The 27993-nt window shown below is 38.5% G+C and overlaps 1 protein-coding gene across 4 annotated transcripts in view; it reads left to right on the top strand.

The window, feature by feature from the left end:
- The window catches only part of ZCWPW2 (zinc finger CW-type and PWWP domain containing 2), a 132088-nt gene extending 109630 nt beyond the window's left edge, over positions 1-22458 (top strand). For all 4 annotated transcript variants that reach the window (XM_066245093.1, XM_066245092.1, XM_066245094.1 and 1 more), the window contains exons 6-9: positions 4890-4948; positions 6094-6161; positions 9320-9444; positions 21663-22458. In XM_066245093.1, coding sequence (XP_066101190.1) covers positions 4890-4948; positions 6094-6161; positions 9320-9444; positions 21663-21824 — 414 coding nt within the window. In that variant the 3' untranslated portion in view covers positions 21825-22458. The remainder of the gene's footprint in view (positions 1-4889; positions 4949-6093; positions 6162-9319; positions 9445-21662) is intronic.
- The last annotated feature ends 5535 nt before the right edge of the window (positions 22459-27993 follow it).

The raw sequence follows: 27993 nt of genomic DNA, 5'->3' as shown, positions 1-27993 counted from the left end.
AAACTTCCCTCTTTTTCAAAGAGGTATTCAAAACAGTCATTATCTAGGCTTGAAGACTTAACTTCATTATTTGTACTCTCCAGATCCTCAGCTTAAGTAATAATCGTCATTTACAATGCTGCAGGAAACCAGTTCTCATCCTCACGCCAAGCATATTTTCCCAGCAGACTTTCTAAAGGGAAATGAGAATATTGGCTTTTCCTTTTGTATGATAACTTTTGACAAGGAGTTTGTGTACATTATTCAAGGCACAGATACACTTTTGGAAATTCTATCAAAGTAGGCAGCTCTTTAGTGATTATTGACTGACAATCACTCTCAAAAGAAGGTTTCAAAATATATTTCTGTCTTCTATGAGTATGAAATGCTGAATCAAAATGTTACACCCTGAGATTTAACACAAACAACTTCTTGTTTAAAAATAAAAAAGATTTTCATTTAGATGAATAGTGGCTTAAGGAAATGGCAATGGCAATTCAGTTGATGCTGATTATATAAATCTGATATAAACACAATTCTTTTGGATTTTTCTATGCTTAGCGATTAAAGGCAATTGCTTTCAAATCAGCCATCCTAATTATTTCTCTCTATTTTTTCCAGTAAATGGTATATGCCAGGGGTCGTGAGCCAGATGTGGCTCTTTTGATGGCTGCATCTGGCTCACAGACCAATCTTTAATAAAAATAATAATAACGTTAAAAATATAAAACATTCTCATGATTACAATCCATTCATTTCCTACTGCTCATGTTCATGGTTGTGGGTGGCTGGAGCCAATCACAGCTGTCCTCTGGGACAACACCAAATTTTTATTGGATAATGCATAACATACACGGGTCGTTGTATGACTTTCATGGAATTACATTTTAAAATATGTGGCGTTCATGGCTCTCTCAGCCAAAAAGTTTCCCGACCCCTGGTATATGCTCTCTCTATATATACTTTTGTTTTTTACATGCAACAAGGATTAATATTTGCTTTGGTTTCTTTAAAATCAATGAAACTTATATAGCATTATGTGTGTGTGGATGGGTGTGGGCTAGATCAGTGCCTGGAAAACCTTAGTTTGATTAAAAGTCACCTGAAGAGCTTATTGAAACACAGCTTCCTGTGCTCCACCCCAGTGTTTCTAATTTAGTAGGCCTAGGCTGATGAGAATGTGCATTTCAAACACACTTTCAGGGACTGCTGATTCTGTCACAGTGTGGTCCTAACTCTGAATAACACTAGGCTTAGACAACATAGGAGAATCAGTTATTTGTGCTCATGGGTTGAATTGTAGCCCCCAAATGATGTGTCCACTAGGAACCTCCGAATGTGACTTTATTTGGAATAAAGATCTTTGTAGATGTAATTAAGGTAGGGATTTCAAGATGAGATCATCCTGGATTAGGTAGGTCTTAAATCCACTGATGAACGTTTTTGTAAGAGACTTTTGTCCTACAGTTCTGTAAGATAATAAAATTCTTATGTTTTACGAAGTTTGTGTAATTTGTTATGGCAGCCTTGAGAAACTGATCCTCTACCAAAATCCAGCCGTATCAAAATGCCAAGCTCCCTATCATATGCTCTAAGGAAAAAAGGGTAGAATCCTGACATTGACCCAGTGGACTAGTATATATAATAGGTTAAACAATGATTGAACATTATCTAATTGCTGAGCACTGTCGGATTTATATTGGCATGTTATTTAACTTAATTATCCCTCCATTGCCTTGAGGTAGGTTTTTTTGTTTGTTTGTTTTAGCATTATTTAACAAAAGAAGACAGTGAAATGCAGAATGGTCATTTAATCAAAAACTACTTATTAGGTGTCTATACCAGGCTCTTGCTAGATATTAGAGTGACTTACCAAAAGTCATACGGCTCGTGTCAGAGTTAGCATTCAAATCATGATCCTGTCATTCCAAATTTGGCACTCTTGTCCCCACATTATACTTTATCAAAGGCTTGGAGTAGGAAAGCACAGGGCATTTTGTCAAATACTGACTAGTTCATTTTGGCTACTGTGGGATATTTAACAAAATAGAAAAGGCACTCATTATCTCCAACACAAATCTATCTTATTTATGGTAGCTGTTTAACAGTATTTCTTTCTTGTAATACCTTTAAAGTAGTTTGAACTTTGTTACCTTAATCTTATTTTTTTGTAATAGCCCTTTCACTTCATACTCAAATATGCAGATAACTTAAGCTGATCTTTAATAACAAGATGGCAATGTAGGTCAGTGATTCAGACAGCAGTATTTCTGTTCTATATGCTCTTTAAATACTATAAGTATCATTTATTAGCATGATGCTAAGACTTAGTGTTCTTCTTCATATATATTATATATAGAAAAAACATTTGAATATTCCCTTGAGATTGAAGATCACAAGAAGAAAAACATATACTTAATCTTTAGCCTCATCACAATATGAATTTTTGGAGTGTTTCATACAAATTTCCCTTGAATGATCATTAAAGTATTTAAGCTGTTTAATAGTGCTTTGAATATTATTAAATTCAGCCTTCATCTCATTATAATTAATGCTTTTGAATGTACAATGTGAATGTCACTCTGTTAGCTGCTAAACATAAATTTAATAAAAAAATTGTTCCTACCCCACAGTCTAGATGTTTGATTCAAGATCAGTAAAATCAAGATTGGTGAAACTGTAAAAGAATTAGACAAAGGGGCTGAGAAAATTCTCACTTCAGTAAGTTAAAGTGAAAAGACAAGAAATAAAAAAGCTAACAAACATATTGAAGTGAAAGTTGCACTGAGCTGTCTTGGAAGCTGAGGCTTAATTGTATGAATCTGTTAAATGACTGAGTCCCCAACAATGGCAGTACCGAATAGACCTGCGGTTCTCAACCTGTGGGTCGCGACCCCGGCGGGGGTCGAACGACCAAAACACAGGGGTCGCCTGCAGCCATCGGAAATACATCATTTCTCCATATGCTGATATTTGTCTTTATTCTGTGTTTCTCCCAACATTTACTCCTTCATTTAGTCCACAGACACTTCATGTGCTCCTACAGCATGCAAGGTGAGGCGTGGGGACAGGTGTGCTACCCAGTGAGAAGATAGGTCCTGTATACAAAGAGCTAAGATGTGAGAAAAGGACTTTGGTTGATGTAGATTGTAACTCTCACCATAGGAAGGTTCATGAGATAATGTGACTTCTTCTGTATCTATGAACTGATTATAAAATTATTCAGCTACTTTGGGGTGTTTAATTTCTCATTTTAGTCCATGAACATGATCGTAAAATAGAGATTATTTTAATATTTTTGAGACTTCCTTTATGATCCAGTGGGTGGTCAAATTTATAAATGTTTTAGGCTTGAAAACAATATGTGTTCTTTAATTACGCCGTGCTAGGTTTGATATGTTTATTAGATTAAGCTTATTAATTGTTTTATTGAACTCTCCTATTCATTAATTTGTGTTTACATTATAATTTTTTTATGAGAAGTAAATAAAAACATCCCTCTTTAATTGTAGATTCATCAGTTTCAATTTTTATTGTTTTACTTTGTATATTTTAAGGCTAAGAGTTTGGGTATATACAGGTTCAGGACTATTATACTTTCTGGGGTTTTTTTTTTAGCATTAAGTAATAACCTTTCTATCGCTTGCTATTATGTTTTTTGCCTTAATATCTGCTTCTAAGAGCAATAGTGCTACATTGGGTTTCTTTTGTTAATAATTATTAATATAGTGATATAGTTATAATTATTGATATATTCTGTCTCCTGTTCAATTTTTCCATGTCACTAAGTTTTTTAAAATTATACTTTCATTGAGCTATAATTTATTCACTCTTTTTAAAGTGTACAATTTAGTGGATGTTAGTATATTTTATAGTTGTACGAACAATGCCACTAATTTTAGTGCATGCTTTCCTCACCCCAGAAGGAAACCACATACTCATTAGAAGTCACTGTCCATTTCTCAGCTCCCCAAAGTCCCTGGCAACCACTACCCTACTTCTGTCTCTATGGATATGCCTTTTCTGTATGTGGCCTTTTGTTTCTGACATTTCTGACCTTTCACTTAGGGTACTGGTTTCAAGATTCATCCACGTTGTGGTATGTGTCTTCATTATGTTTAAGGGCTGAATCATATTTCGTTGTATGGCTACACCACATATTATCTATCCACTCATGGACATTTGGGTTGTTTCTCAGTTTTGCTTACTATGAATAATGTGGTTATGAATATTCACATACAATTTCTGGGTGGACATATGTTTTTATTTCTCTTGTTTATATACCTAGGAATGGAATTGATGGATTATAGGGTAATTCTACATTTAACATTTTGAGGAGCTGTCAAACTGTATTTCAAAGTGGTTCCACCATTTCATGTTCTCAGCAATGAATGAAGGTTCCCATTTCTCCATATTTTTGGTGTGTCTTTGCTGAGTCATTACAATTCTAGTCCAAGTCCTCTGGCCCTATCCTGGTTCATATTCTGTGGGCCTTCACCCTGTCACTTCCTGCCTATAGAGTTTTTCTTTCCTCATGTGTCTGGCCCACAAATATTTCTTTTCCTTTATTTAGTGGTCATAATAGATATTAAAACTTGAAAGTTTTACTTAGTAGTTTTATGTTTATGTGAAAGTGAGGAACCTGGATGGTAGGGATAGGTATTACTTTGAATCGATCTATCATTCCTAGAAGTTGAGTAGGTCAGTGCAATTGCAGTGACTATGAAGTAGCTGATTGGCAAACTGTGGCCCAATTGTAGTTGACTTAGTGTTACAGGTGTTGTTTAGGGCTGTGGTCCAGAGTTCTTCTTCTGGGTTAAATTACTGGGCCCGTGTAGGATCCACTGTTATACTGAGCTCATCCAGGCCCATATGAGCTATCTCATCCTTTTGTTGACACTATTTTTCAGATGCCAGTTTCCAAAAATACTACCAAAAAGGGAAAGCCCACATCCATAAAAAGGAAGAGGTATGATTTTTTTTAATTAAAAAGCATTATAATAAAATTAGAATATAGATTGGATTTACTTATTGTGTGACATTTCCCCCAGACTCTTGATTCTGTTTCTCTAGGAAAACATTGTGTTGAAAATTTTCTAAAAGAGTAAATAAAATGATAAGTAAGTAGTTTTAGAAGTATGGAAAAAGTCTGATATATATACACATATGTTGAACTAGAACTGGCAAAGATTAATACCATGTAAGTAAGCAGATGAGAAGCGGCTTTTTAGTATAAAATTGGTCATTCAAACCAGAACCAGGCCTTTATAATGAACCGATAAGCCACTGGTGACAAGGTTTAGTGTCTATCACAGAACCAGTCACTCAGTTTATTTATTTTTAATAAATGATAATCAGTACTGTATTAGAGTCCTACTCAAAGACTAACTCTTAATATGATAGTCCTTCCTCCTTGTCTTTTTTGAGAAGATTAATAATTAAATTTTTAAAAAGGACTTCAACTGTTTTCTCTTACTTATACTTCCCAGTAACCCCGTTAAAATAGGTAAGGGTGTTATCATAATTATCTCCATTTAAAAGATAAAGAACTGTGGCTTACAGAAGCTAAGTGGCTTTCTCAAGATTTTATGGTTAGAGAAAATGCATTTGGAGAAATGTTTTCTGACTCTAAATCAGCAACATAGTGTAGTGGAAAAGCATGGGTTTTGCAGTCAGAGGGAATTTAGTTCTGTCATGCTCAGCCATGTACCGCTGCTGTCCAGTTTCTCGATTTCTCAAAGCCTCGGTTTTTTTTAGAAAATGGGAGTGACAATTAACTCGTAGGTTTCTGGGGGGAAGATTACATGAAAAAGCCTATGTAAGCTGCTTGGTAGGTCATCAGCGCTTTTCACTGAGAGCTCCAATCTATACTGTTCCCTTTCGGGTTTTCCTTGTAGCATGCTGCCTTAGTGTTGAACAATCAAGGAAAAATACTTTGATATATATATATATATATATATTCATATATATGTATACATATATATAATATATATCGAGATATATATACACATATATATATTCATAAATTATAATTACCAATGCATATACATGAATGGTTATTTAAATATACAGGATTGATCATTTGAAACTAAACATATCACATTCTTTTTCTAGGAAAGCTATTTCAAAATGCTCTCTTGAGAGTGTTTGTTCAGAAGATGCCCTATCCAAGGAAAACTCGGGTATGTGAAGGCCTGTCCTGCTCTTGGTTCTTTTACCTATACTTAAATCTACCAAATGTAGCGTAGTCCCGACAAACTGTTTATCAGGAAGGAAAAAACAGCATTGACTTATTTTACAGAACTTCAGTTTTAAAAGCCAGATATGGATTTCAGTATGAGATACATTTATTTTCCATTTTCTCTGAGTGCTGGAGCAGCTGTAATGCTGTCGCTATACTCTGAACAACGAATTCAAAGAGGTCGGGGAAACTGCAGGATAATCAGTATTGATGGAGATGATTGGTCATGCAATCAGCAAAGGCATTCATTCTGTCTCTACCTTTGGAAGATGTCATTGACCCGTTTTGATAACATAGTTTGTAGGTTACAGTAACTGCTACATTTCCTGAGAATTATTTTTGAATTCTGTCAGTTCACAATATAGGAATACCTATTTAGAAAAGCAAAGCTCCCGTTGCTCTGGAAAGCAGGATTTGGCATCTGTCAAGTTGGTGTTATGAACCCTGGTTGATTTATGAAGTCATCCATTACTTTATCTACCCTTTGATCAAAAGGCAGTGTACGTACTTTTCACTTGAAAACAGAGAGCCTAAAATGCCATTCAAACGATGGCATTCATTATCATAAATTGTTTATAGTTTAGCATAGCTGTAGAAATATAAAGATGTTTGTGTACCATTTTCCCTTTACAGCACAGCCCAAAATCCATATTCTCAACAGTGCATTAAATGTCAATATCAATATCCATAGACTCAGAATGTAGAGTAGGAAAACACAGCATCTGTGAGTGGGCTGGGGAATCAGTGTGAGGATAACCACAAGAAGTTACTAAGTGAGAAGTCTGTCACACACGGAGGTTAATTTCCTGAACAGAATTGTTTCAACAAAAATGTACATTCCGCTAGAAAATTCTGGACATGGGGTTTCATTCATCTTTTTAGATAAACTCTCCAGATGATTCTTATGCCCGCCCAATCTTGAATACAAATGTTCTAGAATGTAATACTTCATACTCTGTGTTCTTAGACTTTAGCAATTTCCATAGAACACAGATCTATGGGGTACAACTAACATGTCCGTTGCAGTTCGTGCTTGGTTTTTGTTTTTGTTTTGTTTTGTTTTAATTTTTTTAAATTCATTTTTAGAGAGGAGAGAGAGACAGAGAGAGAGAAGGGGGGAGGAGCTGGAAGCATCAACTCCCATATGTGCCTTGACCAGGCAAGCCCAGGATTTCGAACCGGCAACCTCAGCACTTCCAGGTTGACGCTTTATCCACTGCGCCACCACAGGGCAGGCCCATGCTCGGTTTGTTTTTGAACATAGGAACTGGTCCTAGAGTGTGGAATGGTTTTTCAGAAAGCTGCTTTCAAACTGTTCTGAAAGTTTTCCATAGAGAAAACCTAAGATTGTCTAGAAAGGCATGAGGGCCAGGAAGCCTCATTGGTCTAGGCCTGATCTCTTGAGTCCCTGGCCCTTAGTAGACACAGAATAAATATTTGTTGATTGAATATAAAAGTACTTGCAAAAAGCAATAAATATTGACAGAAAAATTATTTTTGTAGACAAATTGTAAAGTGAAAAGTGTAAACTAAAAATTATTTTTCTAGTACTATAGGGACAATGAGGAAAAGAAAAATGTCTATTCAATAACCTCCTATGACTATATTTAACACCATTACCAATGTTTTCGCAGAATTTAAAAATTTCTTTCTTATGAGTAATAGGTAAGAGAAAATTATCAACTAAGATGATAACAGAGTATGGATTATTTTGAACTGGAGGAAAGGCAACAATGTATAAAACTTTTCACATTAATAATTTCTGTTTTTTACCTTACAACATGCTTGTGTGTGTATAGATATGTATCTCATATAGATATATAACTCACTTTTTGTAAACATTATTAATCAGAAAAAATTTAAATATATTTAACAGTTACATTAAAAGTTAATGCTATTGCTGAGAACACCTTGCTTCTGTGTTTGATGATAATATTTTAGCTATAAATTGTGTATCCTGCTTGGTCTATTTTCATGTTTCATGAAGTTTCAACTGTTCTACTTAGTGTGATTTTTGGTGACCTGCCAATGAACGGTGGATAATAGGAGGTGGTATGTCAGATTTCTATAACCAGAGTGAAAGTTGATGTGATGTGTATTCATGGCCTTTCTCTTTGAATCATGTTGCCTTTGGAAGAACTTCTCAGATGCTCCATCTGTCTCTTGCACAGGACAGCAGGCCACACATGGCAGCCTTTCTTTGATCTTTACTTCAACAAGACTCTAGCAAATGAAAATATTTGTTTCATTTAAATTAGAAATTCAGTTGCATATTGTTAACCAGTAGTTGAGTCTATAGAGTTATAATATATGTTTATTTCTTTGGTGGGGGTATTATTTTTTTCTAAGTAAGTTCAGTGAATTACCAGATTTTTTGGACATATATTTCTGTCACAGTAGCATACACACATACAACTTTTAAATGTGTGTGTGTATTTTTAAAATATCAGATTAGGCAATTAAGATGTGTTGATATTTGGATTAGGAATAGACTAGCCTGTGTCTAGCCTAGCCACTTAATCACATAGCTTCCCTTTCTAAACAGTAGTTTTAATAGTTTATTGCAGAGATTGGCAAACTGTGGCCCAAAGTCCCATTATTCACTGCCTGTTTTATAAATAAAGTTTTATTGGAACACAGCCCCTCTCATTTGTTTATGCACTTGTCTGTGGTTTGACTACAAGAGCAGAATTGAGTAGTTGTGACAGAAACCATCTGGCCCACAAAGCCTGAAATACACTCTGGGGCCAGTCATAGGAAAAGTTTGCTGATCCCTGGTCAGTAAATAAGATAATTCAGTTTGGTGCCCTTTGCTCCTGATTTAAAAAACAAATTCTAGTGAGTTTTTGTTGTTTAGGGTTACTTTATGGCCTACACATAGAAAAACATGACCTGCGTTCTTCAAGGAATAATTCTAAAGCATTCATCTGGAAATCCATAATAATTTTGCATCAAGTAGAGGACATATGTAAAATTCATACAAAATATTTATTTTTTATCTTGTAACATTTGGAAGATTTCCTTTTTGGGGGTAGTTGAGATTATGAATTAAGATGTTGCATTTTTTTTTTTTTTACTATATTCATGATGTTTCTTTAGTTGTGTCTGAGACAGAAGTTTTACTAAAAGAACTGGAGCAAATGCTACAGGAAGCTCTAGAACCCACAGCGAAGACCGATGCATCTGACGAGGAGCATGGAGAGGAAATGTACACAGGAGGAAAGGTAATATTGATAATATCAATAGTCACACGGAACCACTTCCAATTCCGTGAATGGCAGCAGTTGTTCTTGGACATACATTTTAAGTATATGGAAAACTTTTTTTCACTTCTCAAATTTGAGTCCTGTATTATCATAAGCTGAGTAATAGACCAGTTGCCTGTTGATAAATCAGAATACATGTATCAGCGTTTGACTAAATATCTGTTTCAGCAGAAAAGCTCTTTTTGTTTTAGATCTCTGAGGTTGCAGTGAAGAGAGGTGGAAGGGGCTCGCTGTTGTGCAGGGAGTCCCATTAAAGAGGCTCTTCCCTCCTGCCAGTCTCTGCAGTCCCCAGGAGGGGCCGGGATCAGCGCAGCTCTCAAATCTGCCCTGGTCTATTTCATGCGCAGGGATAACTTCTGTAGGGACAAAGTCCATTATTAAAAAGCATGGAAGGTAGAATCTCTTGTTGTAATCCACCACTCGTAGCTAGATTTGTACTTGTTTTCCTTTTAGCCATTCATGTTGTGTGGAAAAGGCCATGTGTGCATAACTTTATTCAGTACTTGTATATGACAACATAAATCTAAATTGGTTGACAAAAGCTCAGTATATCAGCTCTATATTTTTGCCAATAAAATGAAGGTACATGCCCAGGTCATTGATACAGAGCAGCAATATGGTAGGTGTGAAAACAGCAAGTCCCAGGGCAGCCCAGCTGTTCCCTGAGGAGTCCTGTATCCTTGTGGTTTCATTCATTCTGTCATTCATTTAGGTATGTAGTGGGTCTAGGATCAGTAGAGCACAGTGGTTTGGAGCACTGACTCTGGGCTACAATGCCTGTGTCTCAGTTCTGGTCCTGCCACTGAGGACTTGTCCAATTTGTCAAAGTGCTTACTTACCATTTGCCTCAGGAGATTGTTTTGAGGCTTAAATCAGGCAAACCAGCAAAAATGCTTTGCATAGTAAGGGACACCTATGGTTATTTATTATTACAGATGAGAACTGTTTGAAGATTTCCTTACTTCATCTCTTTTCCCACATTCTCACTTTGAGCAACTACCCATTGCCCTCCCCCCCACACACACACAAAATGAAAAGTAAAAGGTGTAGCCCTAGCTGGTTGGCTCAGTGGTGGAGCGTCGGCCTGGCGTGTGGAAGTTCTGGTTTCCATTCCCAGTCAGGGCACACAGGAGAAGCGCCCATCTGCTTCTCCACCCCTCCTCCTCTCCTTCCTCTCTGTCTCTCTCTTCCCCTCCTGCAGCCAAGGCTCCATTGGAGCAAAGTTTGCCCGGGTGGATGGCTCCATGGCCTCCCCCTCAGGCACTACAATGATTCAGGTTGCAATGGGAGCAACGGCCTAGATGGGCAGAGCATCGCCCCCTGGTGGGCGTGCCGGGTGGATCCCAGTCGGGCGCATGCGGGAGTCTGTCTGTCTCTCCACTTCTCACTTCAGAAAAAATACTGAAAAAAAAATGTATTTGTAAATGGACAAGGTTGTTTACACACTTGGGCAGGCTGCCCAATTGCATGCTTTTCTTCAGAACTTCAACAAAAATAAAGAAGATTCTTAAATACCTCGTTTTTAAAGTTAGAAATCAAGAAAATGTACAGAATTTACAGTGAAAGAGATCAGTGTGTTAAAAAGAAAGTAAAATTAGTATTGAAAACTCTTACTGAGTTGAAAAACATGATAGTTCTCTTAATCAGCACCAGCAGTGCCAACTTGTCCCTGAACTGGCCTGGGTTGGAAATGCCATTTTTCCATTTAGGGTTCCTTTAAAAAAAACAAAAGCAGAACTTGTATTTTATATCTCACGTTTTGTAGAGTAAGATATGTAACTAATATACAAATCCCATTGTTCTAGTGGCTCGGTGCTTTGTTTGAGCGCCATCTAGTTTTGTGCAGTGGCTTTTCAGTCCTTGCAGTTCGTCTTTTCAACAACACAGCCAGGCTGACTTTTATAGAGATGCCCTGGAGCTCAGACAGTCACCGAATGGGCTTCTATTTTGCCATTATAACTAGTAACTTGATAAAACAGAAAATTACCTCTGATTCTTATTTCTTTAGGTGAAATATGTAGTTTTAACACATCACCAGACAAGGGCTTGTTTTTTTGTTTAGACTCTGGTAATATGTGCTTTCAAAAGGCATTTAGGAATTATAGAAATTAACCATTGCAAATGGTTCATTTAAAAAATTTTTTTTAAATTTTTTAAAAGATTTTATTTATTCATTATAGAGAGGAGAGAGAGAGAAAGAGAAAGAGAGAGAGAGAGAGAGAGAGAGAGAGAAGGGGGAGGAGCAAGAAGCATCAACTCCCATATGTGCCTTGACCAGGCAAGCCCAGGGTTTTGAACCAGCAACCTCAGCGTTTCCAGGTTGACGCTTTATCCACTGCGCCACCACAAGCAAACGGTTCATTTTAACTTGCTGGTAGGCAGGTGAGTGCCTCCTGCTGACCCGTGTATGAGCTGTGCTCCACACTGAGCTTTAAGTCTGGCATTCACACCAGGTTCAGGATATTTGGGGCCTGTTCACTTTTAAATTAGGAAATAGTAATGAAGCAATCATCAAAGCTGGAGTGATTTCCAGCATAAAATAAAGAAGTGATCACCTCAGGGATTTCTCTTTCCCTCCCTCCCTCCCTCCCTCCCTCCCTCCCTCCCTCCCTCCCTCCCTCCCTCCCTCCCTCCCTCCTTCCTTCCTTCCTTCCTTCTTCACTCCCTCCTTTCTTTTTTCCTTCCTTTCTTTTATTTTCTTCTTTCTTTCTTTCTTTCTTTCTTTCTTTCTTTCTTTCTTTCTTTCTTTCTTTCTTTCTTTCTCTCTCTCTCTCTCTCTCCCTTCCTTCCTTCCTTCCTTCCTTCCTTCCTTCCTTCCTTCCTTCCTTCCTTCCTTCCTTCCTTCCTTCCTTCCTTCCTCTCTTTCTGTCTCTCTTTTTTTTTCATTTCTTTTCTTTCTTGTTAGTAGGAATAATGATTATAGCTTCCAAAGATAACTTCACTTAAAATGGGAAGGCCTCTTCTAAACAGACACACCAAAAAGAACCAGTTGATCATTTCAAGTTCTTAGCATGTTCATACTTTGTGCAGATATTGTTTGAGCTATTTTCTTATTTTTTTTTTTTTTTTTTTTATAATTTTATTTTTTTAATGGGGTGACATCAATAAATCAGGATACATATATTCAAATATAACAAGTCCAGGTTATCTTGTCGTTCAATTATGTTGCATACCCACCACCCAAAGTCAGATTGTCCTCTGTCACCTTCTATCTTGTTTTCTTTGTGCCCCTCCCACCCCCTATCCCTCTCCCATTCCCCCCTCCCCCCCGTAACCACCACACTCTTATCAATGTCTCTTAGTTTCACTATTATGTCCCACCTACGTATGGAATAATACAGTTCCTGTTTTTTTCTGATTTACTTATTTCGCTTCGTATCATGTTATCAAGATCCCACCATTTTGCTGTAAATGTTCCGATGTCATCATTTCTTATGGCTGAGTAGTATTCCATAGTGTATATGTGCCACATCTTCTTTATCCAGTCATCTATTGATGGGCTTTTTGGTTGTTTCCATGTCCTGGCCACTGTGAACAATGCTGCAATAAACATGGGGCTGCATGTGTCTTTACGTATCAATGTTTCTGAGTTTTGGGGATATATACCCAGTAGAGGGATTGCTGGGTCATAAGGTAGTTCTATTTTCAGTTTTTTGAGGAACCACCATACTTTCTTCCATAATGGTTGTACTACTTTACATTCCCACCAACAGTGTATGAGGGTTCCTTTTTCTCCACAGCCTCTCCAACATTTGCTATTACCTGACTTGCTAATAACAGCTAATCGAACAGGTGTGAGGTGGTATCTCATTGCCGTTTTGATTTGCATTTCTCTAATAGCTAAAGAAGATGAGCATCTTTTCATATATCTGTTGGCCATTTGTATTTCTTCCTGGGAGAAGTGTCTATTCATATCCTCTTCCCATTTTTTTATTGGATTGTTTGTTTGTTTGTTGTTGAGTTTTATGAGTTCTTTGTATATTTTGGATATTAGGCCCTTATCTGAGCTGTTGTTTGAAAAGATCATTTCCCATTTAGTTGGCTTTCTGTTTATTTTGTTATCAGTTTCCCTTGCTGAGCAAAAACTTCTTAGTCTGATGTAGTCCCATTCATTAATTTTTGCCTTCACTTCTCTTGCCATTGGAGTCAAATTCATAAAATGCTCTTTAAAACCCAGGTCCATGAGTTGAGTACCTATGTCTTCTTCTATGTACTTAATTGTTTCAGGTCTTATGTTTAGATCTTTGATCCATTTTGAGTTAATTTTTGTACAGGGGGAGAGACTGTAGTCCAGTTTCATTCTTTTGCATGTGGCTTTCCAGTTTTCCCAGCACCATTTATTGAAGAGGCTTTCTTTTCTCCATTGTGTGTTGTTGGCCCCTTTATCAAAAATTATTTGACTATATATATGTGGTTTTATTTCTGGACTTTCTATTCTGTTCCATTGGTCTGAGTGTCTATTTTTCTGCCAATACCATGCTGTTTTGATTGTCGTGGCCCTATAATAGAGTTTGAAGTCAGGTATTGTTATGCCCCCAGCTTCATTCTTTTTCTTTAGGATTGCTTTGGCTATTCGGGGTTTTTTATAGTTCCATATAAATCTGATGATTTTTTGCTCTATTTCTTTAAAAAATGTCATTGGAATTTTGATGGGAATTGCATTAAATTTGTATATTGCTTTGGGTAATATAGCCATCTTGATTATATTTATTCTTCCTAGCCAAGAACAAGGTATATTCTTCCATCTCATTATATCTTTTTCGATTTCCCTTAACAATGGTTTATAGTTTTCATTATATAAGTCCTTTACATTCTTTGTTATGTTTATTCCTAAGTATTTTATTTTTTTTGTTGCAATCGTGAAGGGGATTATTCTTTTGAGTTCGTTCTCAGTTGTTTCATTGTTGGCATATAGAAAGGCTATTGACTTCTGTATGTTAATTTTGTATCCTGCGACCTTACTGTATTGGCTTATTGTTTCTAGTAGTCTTTTTGTGGATTCTTTGGGGTTTTCGATGTATAGGATCATATCATCTGCAAAAAGTGATACCTTTACTTCTTCTTTTCCGATATGGATGCCTTTTATTTCTTTGTCTTGTCTGATTGCTCTGGCTAGAACCTCTAGTACCACCTTAAATAAGAGTGGAGAGAGTGGACAACCCTGTCTTGTTCCTGATTTAAGGGGGAAAGCCTTCAGTTTAGTGCCATTTAATATGATGTTAGCTGATGGTTTATCATATATGGCCTTTATCATGTTGAGATATTTTCCTTCTATACCCATTTTGTTGAGAGTCTTAAACATAAAATTGTGTTGTATTTTATCGAAAGCCTTTTCTGCGTCTATTGATAAGATCATGTGGTTTTTGTTCTTTGTTTTGTTGATATGGTGTATTACATTAACCGTTTTACGTATGTTGAACCATCCTTGAGATTCTGGGATGAATCCCACTTGATCATGATGTATTATTTTTTTAATATGTTGTTGTATTCGATTTGCTAGTATTTTGTTTAGTATTTTAGCATCTGTATTCATTAGAGATATTGGTCTGTAGTTTTCTTTTTTTGTGCCATCCTTGCCTGGTTTTGGTATGAGGGTTATGTTGGCCTCATAAAATGTGTTTGGAAGTATTGCTTCTTCTTCAATTTTTTGGAAGACTTTGAGTAGAATAGGAACCAAGTCTTCTTTGAATGTTTGATAAAATTCGCTGGTATAGCCGTCAGGGCCTGGACTTTTATTTTTGGGGAGGTTTTTAATGGTTTTTTCTATTTCTTCTCTACTGATAGGTCTGTTTAGGCTTTCTGCTTCTTCTTGACTCAGTCTAGGAAGGTTGTATTTTTCTAGGAATTTATCCATTTCTTCTAGGTTGTTGAATTTAGTGGCATAAAGTTTTTCATAGTATTCTACAATAATTCTTTGTATATCTATGGTGTCCGTGGTGATTTCTCCTCTTTCATTTTGGATTTTGTTTATATGAGTTCTTTCTCTTTTTTCCTTGGTAAGTCTTGCCAAGGGTTTGTCAATTTTGTTGATCTTTTCAAAGAACCAGCTCCTTGTTCTATTAATTTTTTCTATAGTTTTTCTGTTCTCTAATTCATTTATTTCTGCTCTGATTTTTATTATCTCCTTTCTTTGGCTGGTTTTGGGTTGTCTTTGTTCTTCTTTTTCTAGTTCCTTAAGGTGGGAAGTTAAGTGGTTCACTTGGGCTCTCTCTTGTTTGTTCATATATGCCTGAAGCGATATGAACTTCCCTCTTATCACTGCTTTTGCTGCATCCCATAGATTCTGATATGTCGTATTGTCATTTTCATTAGTCTGTATATATCTTTTGATCTCTGCACTTATTTCTTCTTTGACCCATTCATTTTTTAAAAGTATGTTGTTTAGTTTCCACATTTTTGTGGGATTTTTTTCCTCTTTTTTGCAGTTGAATTCTAGTTTCAAGGCTTTATGATCAGAAAATATGCTTGGTACAACTTCAATTTTTCTGAATTTGCTGATATTGTTTTTGTGGCCCAACATATGGTCAATTCTTGAGAATGATCCATGTACACTGGAGAAAAATGTATACTCAGTCACTTTGGGATGAAATGTCCTGTAGATGTCTATCATATCCAGGTGCTCTAGTGTTTTGTTTAAGGCCACTATGTCTTTGTTGATTCTCTGTTTGGATGACCGATCTAGAGCCGTCAGCGGTGTATTGAGGTCTCCAAGTATGATTGTATTTTTGTCAGTTTTTGTTTTAAGATCAATAAGTAGCTGTCTTATATATTTTGGTGCTCCTTGGTTTGGTGCATATATATTAAGAATTGTTATGTCTTCTTGATTCAGTGTCCCCTTAGCCATTATGAAATGGCCATTTTTGTCTCTGAGTACTTTTCCTGTCTTGTAGTCAGCATTATCCGATATGAGTATTGCTACACCTGCTTTTTTTTGGATGTTATTTGCTTGGAGTATTGTTTTCCAGCCTTTCACTTTGAATTTGTTTTTATCCTTGTTACTTAGATGAGTTTCCTGTAGGCAGCATACAGTTGGATTTTCTTTTTTAATCCATTCTGCTACTCTGTGCCTTTTTATTGGTGAGTTTAATCCATTTACATTTAGTGTAATTATTGATACTTGTGAGTTCCCTATTGCCATTTTATATCTTGCTTTCTGTTAGTTTTGTGTCTTGTTTGATCCTTCTCTTTCGTTTTTCTATCTTTTGTTTTTATTTGGTTGTATTCCATACATCTTTCCTCTGTTGCTATCTTTTTTATCTCATGTGCTTCTGTGGTGGTTTTTTCAATGGTGGTTACCTTTGAGTAATGAAAAGGGTCCCTACCCTGTTCATTGTAGCGAACTATTTTGTGAGTACTTTTACACTCCATCGTCCTTTGCTACTGTTAATCTCCGTCTTCTCCCCCTCTTTCTTTTTGTTGTTGTCACAGTTTAAATTTGGTTTTATTGTGTTCTTCTTGGAGCTTTTACTTGTGGCTCTGTTTTTTTTTGTTCTTTGTATCTGATTGGAGAACCCCCTTTAGTAAATCCTGGAGTGGGGGTTTTCTGATGATAAATTCCCTCATCTTTTCTGTATCTGTGAATGTTTTTATTTCTCCTTCGTATTTGAAGGATAGCTTTGATGGGTATAGTATTCGTGGCTGAAAGTTCCTCTCTTTCAGGACTTTAAATATTGGGGTCCACTCTCTTCTAGCTTGTAGAGTTTCTGCTGAGAAATCTGATGATAATCTAATGGGCCTTCCTTTATATGTTGTGTTCTTCTTTTCCCTGGCTGCCTTGAGAATTTTTTCTTTGCTGTTGGTTTGTGTCAATTTCATTATGATATGCCTTGGAGTAGGTTTGTTGGGGTTAAGAAAACTTGGAGTTCTGTTTGCTTCTTGAACTTGAGGCTTTAGTTCTTTCCACAGGCTTGGGAAGTTCTCATCAATTATTTGTTTAAGTATGTTCTCCATTCCATTTTCTCTCTCTTCTCCCTCTGATATACCTATTATTCTTATGTTATTCTTTTTGATGGAGTCAGATAATTCTTGTAGGGCTATCTCATTTTTTTTAATTTTTGAGTCTCTTTCTTTTTCTCTCTGTTGTGCCTCAAGTTGCTTGTCTTCTATTTCACTAATCCTCTCTTCTATCTGACCTGTTCTATTAGCTAAGCTTGTTACTTCGTTTTTCAGCTCGTGAATTGAGTTTTTCATCTCTGTTTGATTTGTTTTTATAGTTTCAATTTCCTTGGACATATATTCTTTGTGTTCATGGAGTTGTTTTCTGATTTCCCTATATTGCCTTTCTGTGTTTTCTTGTATATCTCGGAGGATTTTTAGGATTTCTATCTTGAATTCTCTGTCATTTAGCTCCAAGGTTTCCAATATATTAAATTTTTTCTCCATAGATTTTTCCTCATCTAGCTGTGTTACCTCTCTTTCTTTTGTATCCATGATATTCGATTTTCTCTTCCTTAATGGCATCTGAGGGTGGTTTTGTTGATAGTATTAATGAGATTTAATAAAGAATAAAAAGTTAAAAAAAATAAAAAAATAACAAATCGAAAAGAGTTGTTTTTTTTTAAAAAAATTAATAATGAAATAAAGAAAAATAAAATAAAATAAAAATTTTTAAAAAAGGAAATTATTCCCCCCCTCTTTTTTTCCTCTCCTCTCCTCTCCCCTCTTTCTTGAGAAAATCTTGTGGTGGACTGTGAGTTATAACAAACAATGCCTGTGATGGAGGGCCTGAATTGGGGAAAAGTAATAAAGGGGCAAAAAAGAGAGAAAGAAAAAAAAAAAAAAAAAAAAAAGGAAAAAAAAATAAAAGAAAAAAGAAAAAAAAAAGAGCGTATGGACCCACAAAAAGCAAATAAGGAAAAAATTTGGGTCAAGAATAAAATGATTTGCTTTTAGGTGTTGGTTTTCTAAGAGTTATGATGAGAGGAATAAGAGGAAAATGGAAAAATGGGGGGACAAATTAAAAACTTACTATTGTATTTAGTGGAACAAGAACTAGATAATATGGAGAGCCAGGGATGGGAGCACTGCTAGTGAGTTAAAAAGGTGAAGTAAAAACCCCCCAATATGCCACAAACATAGGTTTGAGTCCCAGATAAGATAATTTGTTTGTTATTGAGGTTTGAATGAGAGGAGATGTAAAGGACAAAGGAAGAAACTAATATAGAGGGAGAAAAGAAAGAGAGAGAGAGAAAAAAAGAGGGAACCACTAAAAGAAGAAAAAAGAAAGGAGAGAGAGAGAGAGAGAGTTAAGGGTTTTGGAGTGCAACCCTCATAGAGAGAAAGGAAGAGAAGAGAAATGATAATGGGAGATGTAACACTTATGGGTAGTGTAGTTCAAGGAGAGGAGAGAGTAAGACCGGTAGAGAGTTAATCGGCCAAATTGGAGGAGGAAAAAAAAGTCTCAAGAATGAAGATAAGAGAAACAAACGAACAAATATAATAAAATGGGATAGGTTATAAAGTCTGCAGATTATTCTTGATTTTGAGAGGTTATCTTCTTGCTTTTTCTTTTCTCTCCCTCTTCCTGGTCGGTGACTCTGTACCCCGGGTTCTGCCCCTTTGGCACGCTCAGGTAGAGGTTTGCAGTTGAGAAGTCTCTATGGTAATGTCATGTATTGTGCTTTATTCTCGTTGGGAGTCGAGGCTCATTAGCATTTATAGGCTCCGACAGTGAGAGAGTCTGTGTTCCTGGAGCCTTTCTCCTAGTCTTTCCTTCCTCAATTAGTAGCCTGATAGTCCAGGTATGGGGTTGCTGCTGCCTCTGCCTGGATAGTAAGAGGCTCAAATTGCTGGCAACTCCCCACTCTATTTCCACTCAGCACAGGGCTCTGGGTAAGGCTCAGTCAGTCAGAGCTGCTAGCATAATCAGGCGGGCTTTCCGCCCACTCGAAGACCTCTGGCTCTGCCACTCTATCCGGTAACACAAGCGGGCGCCCACTTCCGGGGCGCTTGGAGGAAACTCTCACTCACTGTCTGCAACCAGGATATCCGGCCAGCAGTCTCACGCTCTGAGTGAAACCCCCAACCGCAGGGAAAAGTTGCAGCGTTGGAATTGAGTCTCGCTCCGTCCCCGTGTGCGGCTTTTGCAAGGCGCTGGGGCGGCCCGAGATTCCGCTTTGGCCCACACAAAGGCCCCTGACTCTGCCCCTCTGTGCGATAACACGGGCGCGCACTGCCGAGGCACTCGGAGGAATCGCTCACTCCTTATCTGCGCGCGCAAACCAGGATATGAGGCCGGCCGTGGTTCCCTCTGAGTGAAACAGCCTCCAGCACGGAAAATCTCCACCGTTGGGATTAGTTCTCACTCCCTCCCGTGTGTGGCTTTCCCAGGGCGCTGGGGCTGCCCAGAGACTCTGCCCTCAGCCCACAGAAAGGCCTCTGACCCTGCCTCTCCGTGGGGCAACACGGGCACCCACTTCCGCGGCTTAGGAAGAAATCTCTCTTCCACTAACTGCGCACCGACCAGGAGACCGGGTAAAATGGCCGCTCCGCTTGTCTTTCTTTGTTTGGGTTTGGCGCGAGTGTTAGCTTGTATTGCCCGGGTTGCCACAGGATCAGATTTTCCTCGGCTTGGATCTCTGAGCCACAGCCTAGTTCGGCCGTTTTTGCTGCGGGGGCCTGGATCTATTCACCCCCTTTGCCCGCCTCAGTTTCTATATTCACAGTTACCAGAGAAAGCCGCCCTGTTTAGGTTAGTGAGGAAGGCGGAGCATTTCTTACTCCCTATTTCCTTCGGGGTTTGGTTATATATTTAGCCAATTTTTCACTCAATCATACCTTTGGGTGTATTGCGAAGAATCTGGAAGCTCCAAGTATAGGTTTTTCTGTTTCTGGTTGAAGATCTTGTTGAGTTTTGGGGGAGATTTATCGGTATCGCTTCCTACTCCGCCATTACTCTGACGTCATCCGCTGAGCTATTTTCAAAGCTGTAAATTTGATGATGTTTTCATCCTTTACTTTATATAGAAGTGTTCAAGTTGATTTCTCTCAAGCATTGATACTAATGGATGAGAGTAGCAACATGAAAAACAAATGCATGCACTTGAATAATCAAAATTCATTTCTAGCCTGACCAGGCTGTGGTGCAGTGGATTGAGCATGGGCTCATCCAGTTTGAGCACAGGGGCGCTGGCTGGATTGAGTGGGCTCATCTGGTTTGAGCGCGGGGTGACTGGCTTGATGTGGGGTCATAGACATTACTCTGTGGTTCCTGGCTTGAGCCCAAAGGTCACTGGCTTGAAGCCCAAGGTCGCTGGCTTCAGTCCAAGATTCCTGGCTTGAGCAAGGCGTCACTCACTCTGCTGGACCCCCACCCATCAAGGCATGTATGAGAAAGCGATCAATGAACAATTAAGGCTCCACAAGGAAGAATTGATGCTTCTCATCTCTCTCCCTTCCTGCCTGTCTGTCCCTCCCTCCCTCCCTCTCTCTCTCTCTCTCTAAAAAATAAATAAATAAATAAATAAATCATTCCTATTCATCATTAAAATACTTTGCCTTGGTAGAGTTACCTTTCGAATTATGTTCTTTAACTAATATTAACACTGATTGACATGCCCTGACTTGGTAAGCAATGGGAAGGTATTAATTTCAGATTTAAAAAAAAATCCATCTGAATAATTCGCAAATTAGGTAATCTGTTTACAAATAAAGCAGTCTACTTCATAATTATTTGTATTGCAGTACATTTTTTATATATGAAAATACTTATATAATCTACATTTTTTTTCTTGAATTTCATGGGAAGTTAACGCTAATGAACTTTGAAGTTATAAATGTCCTAGGACTGTATGTATGTTTGCATTGTTGTTACCAGTGTCCTGTCAAAGCTAGAGATACTGTCACTGTAAGTAATGCAGATACTTATGAGGAGATGACCACACAGTTTTAGGTTGTATTACCTGTAGTAGTAATTTTAAAAAATAGAGAAAACTCAATTAAAATGATCACAGTTTTCCAAAGCATAGGACCTAAATATTTTAATACTAACTCATTTACTATACATTATACTATACATGGGGTACTTATTTGAACACCACCATAACAGAAAACTTTGTGTAGCTGCTAACCATAGTTTGAGGAGTTACTGACTGCTTTTATGTTTTGTTCAAATAATTAAGCCTAATCTTCAAGTAAATTTGATGTAGTTCTGATTAATTGTATGGTTATTTTCACAGTTATCTGAATGGAACCCCGAAGCTTCTGCAAGCAGTCCATTTGAAAACCCCTCTGAAGAGGACTATCTTGTAATTGATGGGATAAAATTAAAAGCTGGGGAATGTATTGAAAATATAACTAACAAGTTTAAAGAAATAGATGCTTTAATGTCTGAATTTTAGGGTATTATAGACCTTTGCATAAGTTAATGATAAAAACAAAGCCAAAAACATAAAATTTTTAGTGAAATTAGGTATATGTTATATTGATATTTGTAATAACTTTCAACATTATATTTTGAGAATATATGTTGTTTTGATATCCAATAAAATGTTATCCAACTTGGAGTGTTAAAAATTTAGAATTTAAGAAACTCTGATGCTTGTAATTATTTTGTTTGCCCTAATTTTAAAATGGTTTATGAAGCTTACTACACAAATACACGCTTCACAATGATTATTTAAGCCCTTTATTCAAATGTGGCTGTAAAATGACTTACAAGTCAACTATAATTCTTATAGCTAATTCAAATCTAATATGTTTAGAAAATATGTATGTGTAGTGGAATTAAGCTACTACAAAATGAAAGGAAATCTAACAAAGGGTCCTATAATAGAGCTGGAGCTTTTCTTAAAAAGCAGAAATATCAATTGCCTTATTGTATTGGAAATAATTATTTCAACCACAGTGCCCAGATTTGAGTAATAGTCTATTGGGGTCTTGGGAAGATCAGAATACTGGACCCTTTTTCACTCAATCGCTATCTCTGGAGATAGGAATGGTAAAATGTAATTAAAATACAAACAGATAATTTAAACATATTCAATATAAAACAAATCTAAGCCAATAAAAGAAAGTGAAAAGTACATCCTGCAATACCACTTTCCGTTTAAAAAAATTTTTTTTTATTGATTTGGGGAGGGGGGAAAGAGAAAGAGAATCATTAACTTGCTCCACTTAGTTTCATTTAGCTGTGTTCTCATTGATTGCTTCTCATACATGCCCTGACAGAGGATCTAACCCACGATCTTGGTGCTCCACAGTGCTTTATCCACTGTGCCACACGGCCAGGGCCACAATACCACTCTCTCAACATCTCCTCTGAGACCCCATTCCATAGGGATTGCCTTAGTGGGCATTTGTCTAGACCAGTGGTAGTCAACCTGGTCCCTACCGCCCACTAGGGGGCGTTCCAGCTTTCATGGTGGGCGGTAGCGGAGCAACCCAAGTATAAATAAAAAGATAGATTTAACTATAGTAAGTTGTTTTATAAAGATTTATTCTTTTTTTTTTTTTTTTTTTTGTATTTTTCTGATGCTAGAAACGGGGAGAGACAGTCAGACAGACTCCCGCATGCACCGGACCAGGATCCACCCGGCATGCCCACCAGGGGGCGACGGTCTGCCCACCAGGGGGAGATGCTCTGCTCCTCCCGGGCGTCGCTCTGTTGCAACCAGAGCCACTCTAGCACCTGGGGAAGAGGCCAAGGAGCCATCCTCAGCGCCCGGGCCATCTTTGCTCCAATGGAGCCTCGGCTGCAGGAGGGGAAGAGAGAGACAGAGAGGAAGGAGAGAGGGAGGGGTGGAGAAGCAGATGGGCACTTCCCCTGTGTGCCCTGGCCGGGAATCGAACCCGGGACCTCTGCACACCAGGCCGACGCTCTACCACTGAGCCAACCGGCCAGGACTACTTTGTAAATTTTATAAAGTAAAGTTACTTCCCTATGTTACAAATCACCATTACTGTGGAACCAGTGGGCGGTTAGAAAACTTTACTACTAACAGAGATACAGAAGTGGATGGTGCCTGCCCAGGCAGTGGTGCAGTGGATAGAGCATTGGACTGGGATGCAGAAGACCCAGGTTCGAGACCCTGAGGTCGCCAACTTGAGCATGGGCTCATCTGGTTTGAGCAAAAGCTCACCAGCTTGAGCCCAACATCGCTGGCTCAAGCAAGGGGTTACTCAGTCTGCTGAAGGCCCGCGGTCAAGGCACATAAAAAAATATGCAGAAGTGGGTGGTAGGTATAAAAAGGTTGACTACCCCTGCTCTAGACGGTGTTCTGTACACATCAAAATGCGTGTATATGCACATCCGTCTCTAGTTTCAGCTCCGGCTCCCCTACTCTGTGCAGCCACTCTTCCAGGGGCGGGGGGTAGGGAAAGGGGCACATCTAACAAAACCCAAGGTGTAAGGAGAGAGGAAAAAGCAAAAGAGAATTTGGAACTTTCTGGCAGCTGGATTAGCTGGAATGACGTGATGGTGGGAAGGTAAGCTACACAGATGAGGAGGGATATGTATACAGGCTAATGAGCTTACAACTGGAGGGAGCAAGGGGAAGGTTTTAGCAGTGGAACCCCTTTTATAAGTTCAGAAGGATCTCATGAGCAGCAGGGTGGAGAATAGAGTGAAAGGTGGAGTCAGGGACCAGTTTGGAGACTTCGGGAATTCAACTGTGGGATTATGAGAGCCTGAAGTATGGTGGTGCTCTGATGGGGGATTTGGATAGAATTAACATCAATGAATTACTGGGATTTAGAGATTGGATATAGGGATGAGACAGTGGGGTAAGTCAAAGAAGTTTCTAAGTTTCTGCTATTCACAATACACGCAGATTAGAAATGTGGGACAAATAATCAAGTTTGGGCCAAACTGTGACTTCAGAAGAGATTCTAAGCTAGTCATGCTTTAACAAAGCCCGCATTTTAATACTGCTCTAGGGACAAGAATGACTAGCATAGTCTTTCAACACATCATATTAAAATTCTATGTAGTACACAACTGAAAATTAAGACTTTTTTCCCCCCTTCCAGCTGAATTTACTCTATAGCATTTTAGAAAAGCTATTCCTCTTTTTCTTGGCAGTACAATTTTATATTCACAGCCTTCAAGATGTCTCAAGAAGTAATTGGTCCCATTTTTGTTACTGCTTACAATCAACTATAAAAAGGACTACAATTGTATTTGAAAGACTTTATCAACAATTCAAGTTCTTGATATCAACTCTCGTCTACTGGATCAGTTAGATCAGTTGCAACTAATTCCTCTTGGTAGAGCAACCAGGACTCATCAGAATCAGATTTCATAGATCAGATACTGAAATTTCCAATGAATTCATTTTTGCCATATTCTGAGTTGGAGAAGTATGGAATTTCCACTGAAGACTTTGTATACGTGAGCAGCTCCAAATGGTTCTGAGAACAGATATTTGGATTGGTTCTGTCTTCATAGGAAACTTCACACTTCTAAGAAGAGGCTGGAGGAACCTCTATCCATGTGAGAATACAGGTTTTCAATTTCCAGTAGAATGAGGCCAGGAAAAGGGATAAAGAACCAGTTCATTAACATCTCTGTCCTCAGGAGGAAGAATCCTGCAGGGCTGGCCGGCCCTTCCTGTTGGTAAATATCCAGTGTTCTGAGGCAGGCCATGCAGCAGAGGCAGGACACAGCAGCGGGACTATGGGAACAGAACGCCTTCCTTCAGATCCTGGGGCTGTCATCTACCAGACCCGCGGCAGGTTATTTAACTTTCTGAGCCAGGGTACGCTTTTTTTTTCCATCTAGAAAGTGGAGGACGTGGAAAACTATGCAAGTTATGGCTATGGTTATTATTGGCTCAGTGCATTTCTCTTCTGCCCACCCTGCTATGCCCCTTGTATGCCGCCTTGAACTAACATGTGCCTTTCAGCAGAACCTGAGCTGACACACCTGCTTTTGGGGGATGGAGCCCAAGGATTGTGTGTGATTAGCTGACTCCTAGGACAGGCCTAGAGGTGGGCAGTATTTTACAGTTTAGAGCTAGAACCTCTTGCTAGCATCAAGGAGAACGTCGTAAGAAAATTACAACTGCTCACCAATGGAGGTTAAATTCTGAGTACACTGGTTATACCAAGTTCAGTATGTGAGGTATAAGGCAACATGTCAGGACCTTCTGCCCAGGTACTCAGGTAAGGCCTGGCTGACTGATCCACTTTGGAATGATTAGGGTCAAGCCTGCCCATCTACAGTCTCCATGAACTTGTAAAAGGCTGAGTTCATTAGAAGCTGTGTCCCCAGTTAGACCTGTAGACGACCCTGGAGAGTTGAGCACCAAATTCAGCTGTTACCCTACATTCCTTGCTAGAAGCTGAATTTATGCAGGGGTTTCCAGTGGTAAGAGACTTACTTGGCTCTCTCTATCTTTATTGGACGCAAGCTGTGTACTTTCGATAGGCTAGTCTTTGACAGTTGCCACCAGTGGGATGAAGAGGGAACTGCACTCGTGTACCTGCCAACGTGTGGTGTGTACAGCCTTGAACTTACTGGCTCTGCCGGGGAGGGTGATGGGCCTCCCCACTAATAGACCTAGGAACTATCATAAACTTTGTAAATCAGTCTAGAACTTTTCTAGGAAAAATTGGTGGTTAGTTCTTTCTCCAGTAACCTTTTCTTCATGAACCTGAGGTGACCTGTGAGGTGCTTTTGATGGAACAAAACCATTCTACCATTGAATGCCTCTACCAAATAGCTGGTAATCCATAACTCCACCATTTGTTGAGGCTCCCAAATAATGGAGATCTATTACAGACACTTCCAACCCCATAGAATTTAAAAATCCTAGAATATCCAAATCCTGCTCTATCATTTCAATTTTCTCTATAGGTCCCTAAGAGCAGATCTAGACATAGCAAGATTAAAGAACTGTAAGTATTTCTTTAGGGCTGAGCCCACTCTTGATGCCTATTTAATAGAGTTTTAGGCCTGACCTGTGGAGGCGCAGTGGATAAAGTGTCGACCTGGAACTCTGAGGTCGCTGGTTCAAAACCCTGCACTTGTCTGGTCAAGGCATATATGGGAGTTGATGCTACCTGCTCCTCCCCCTTCTTTCTCTCTCTCTCTCTCTCCTCTCTAATAAATAAATAAGTAAATAAATTTTTTAAAAAATAGAGTTTTAGAAGAGTTGGTTAGTACAGATAAATTTGGCCTTCAAGTCCAAGTGGGAGAGCCTATGTCCACAAATCTAAATATGAGGACTTTTACACCCACCAATTTGTTGCGTGGTATAAGCACTCAAAGCAGTGAGGAGAGAGGGTGGAGGAGAGAGGAGGAAGCGGCTTGCAAAAAAGCCATTGAAAAAATGTGTGATTTGCTTCTAAATGCAAGTAGGGAAGTACTACAAAAAAGAGATATGCTCAAAAAGAAAAAAAAAACAACAACCAAAGACAAGAAAACCACTTAAAACACAGTTTGCAGGCAGCCTGGAAGTTGCTGGGTTAGAAAATAAAACTCTTATCTTTAGACTCTACAGCCAGAAAATGATTCTCAAATGAAGATGTAGCCTGCGGACAAAGACCAAGTCCAGGTGGCTTGCAGGAAAACATGGCCTCATGGTCAAGACCCAGACAGGGGTGTGCCTATAACTCTGCAAGCTGTTGCAAAGTGACTTCTAGTGATCTTTCAGCTGAACCAGACCTCCTATAAAGCTTAAAGACATGGTGACCACTTGGCGTGCCCAAAGTGATAATAATTAAATCTAGAAAGAGAAATATGTCTTGAAAAAAGATGTGATTTTGATACATGGAATGAACTAGGATAGAAAACTAGTATGAACTACACAGAAAAGCCACTAAGTTGTAGAAAAGTAATATTGCCATAGTACTCCCAGCCTGAACTAAAAGAGACTCTTTGAGAGAAAAAAAAAAACAAACAGATCTGAGCTCCCAGTTGTCTAGAGGTAGGAAGCAGGCTGGGAAAACTTCTTAGCTACAAAAAAAAAAGAAAAGAGGATAAATGTCATTGTTCTCTTTAGAAACAAATGAGGAGAAGGATGGGAAAGGATATCCCAGAAGACAGAGCCAGTAACCTTAGAGAAAATGAATGGGTCTTTCCCATCCCCCACCCCCACTCCGCCTGCCTCCCTTCCCCCTGGGAACAGAGCTAAGGTCTAATCAAGAAACATTTCCACTCCCACAGCAAGGGGACTTGGCTGATTTCCCTCGAGGGATTTTGGAGGGAAAAAACTTGCTGAGGACTAAGTTTCATTTCTCTTTGAATGGAGGTGTTTACTGTGATTATCCTGTCTCTGTTTATACCATTGCATATTGTATGGGTGGGGGGAAGGGATGGGCCAATGATTTGTCCTTTTAGTTCATAGGACTAGATGTAGATGGTGAAGTCCTAAATGTGCCTGACACCATGATAGGGTGAGACTTCTGGCTGGCCCTGTTGGGAATGGAGATATTTTCTTATTGAAGGGATGTGAAAATATGGTCAAGGAAGTAGACGGTCATTGATTGAATTATTGACCAAAGTTTTTTATGTCTTCCTGCACTACAACATTATCATGGCCTTCTCAAGGGCAGAGTGTACTTCCC

Source organism: Saccopteryx bilineata, chromosome 10 (genome assembly GCF_036850765.1).
Source record: "Saccopteryx bilineata isolate mSacBil1 chromosome 10, mSacBil1_pri_phased_curated, whole genome shotgun sequence".
NCBI classification, from domain to species: Eukaryota; Metazoa; Chordata; class Mammalia; order Chiroptera; family Emballonuridae; genus Saccopteryx; species Saccopteryx bilineata.
Note: the sequence above shows the minus strand (reverse complement) of the source record. Positions and strands in the feature narration are given on the sequence as shown.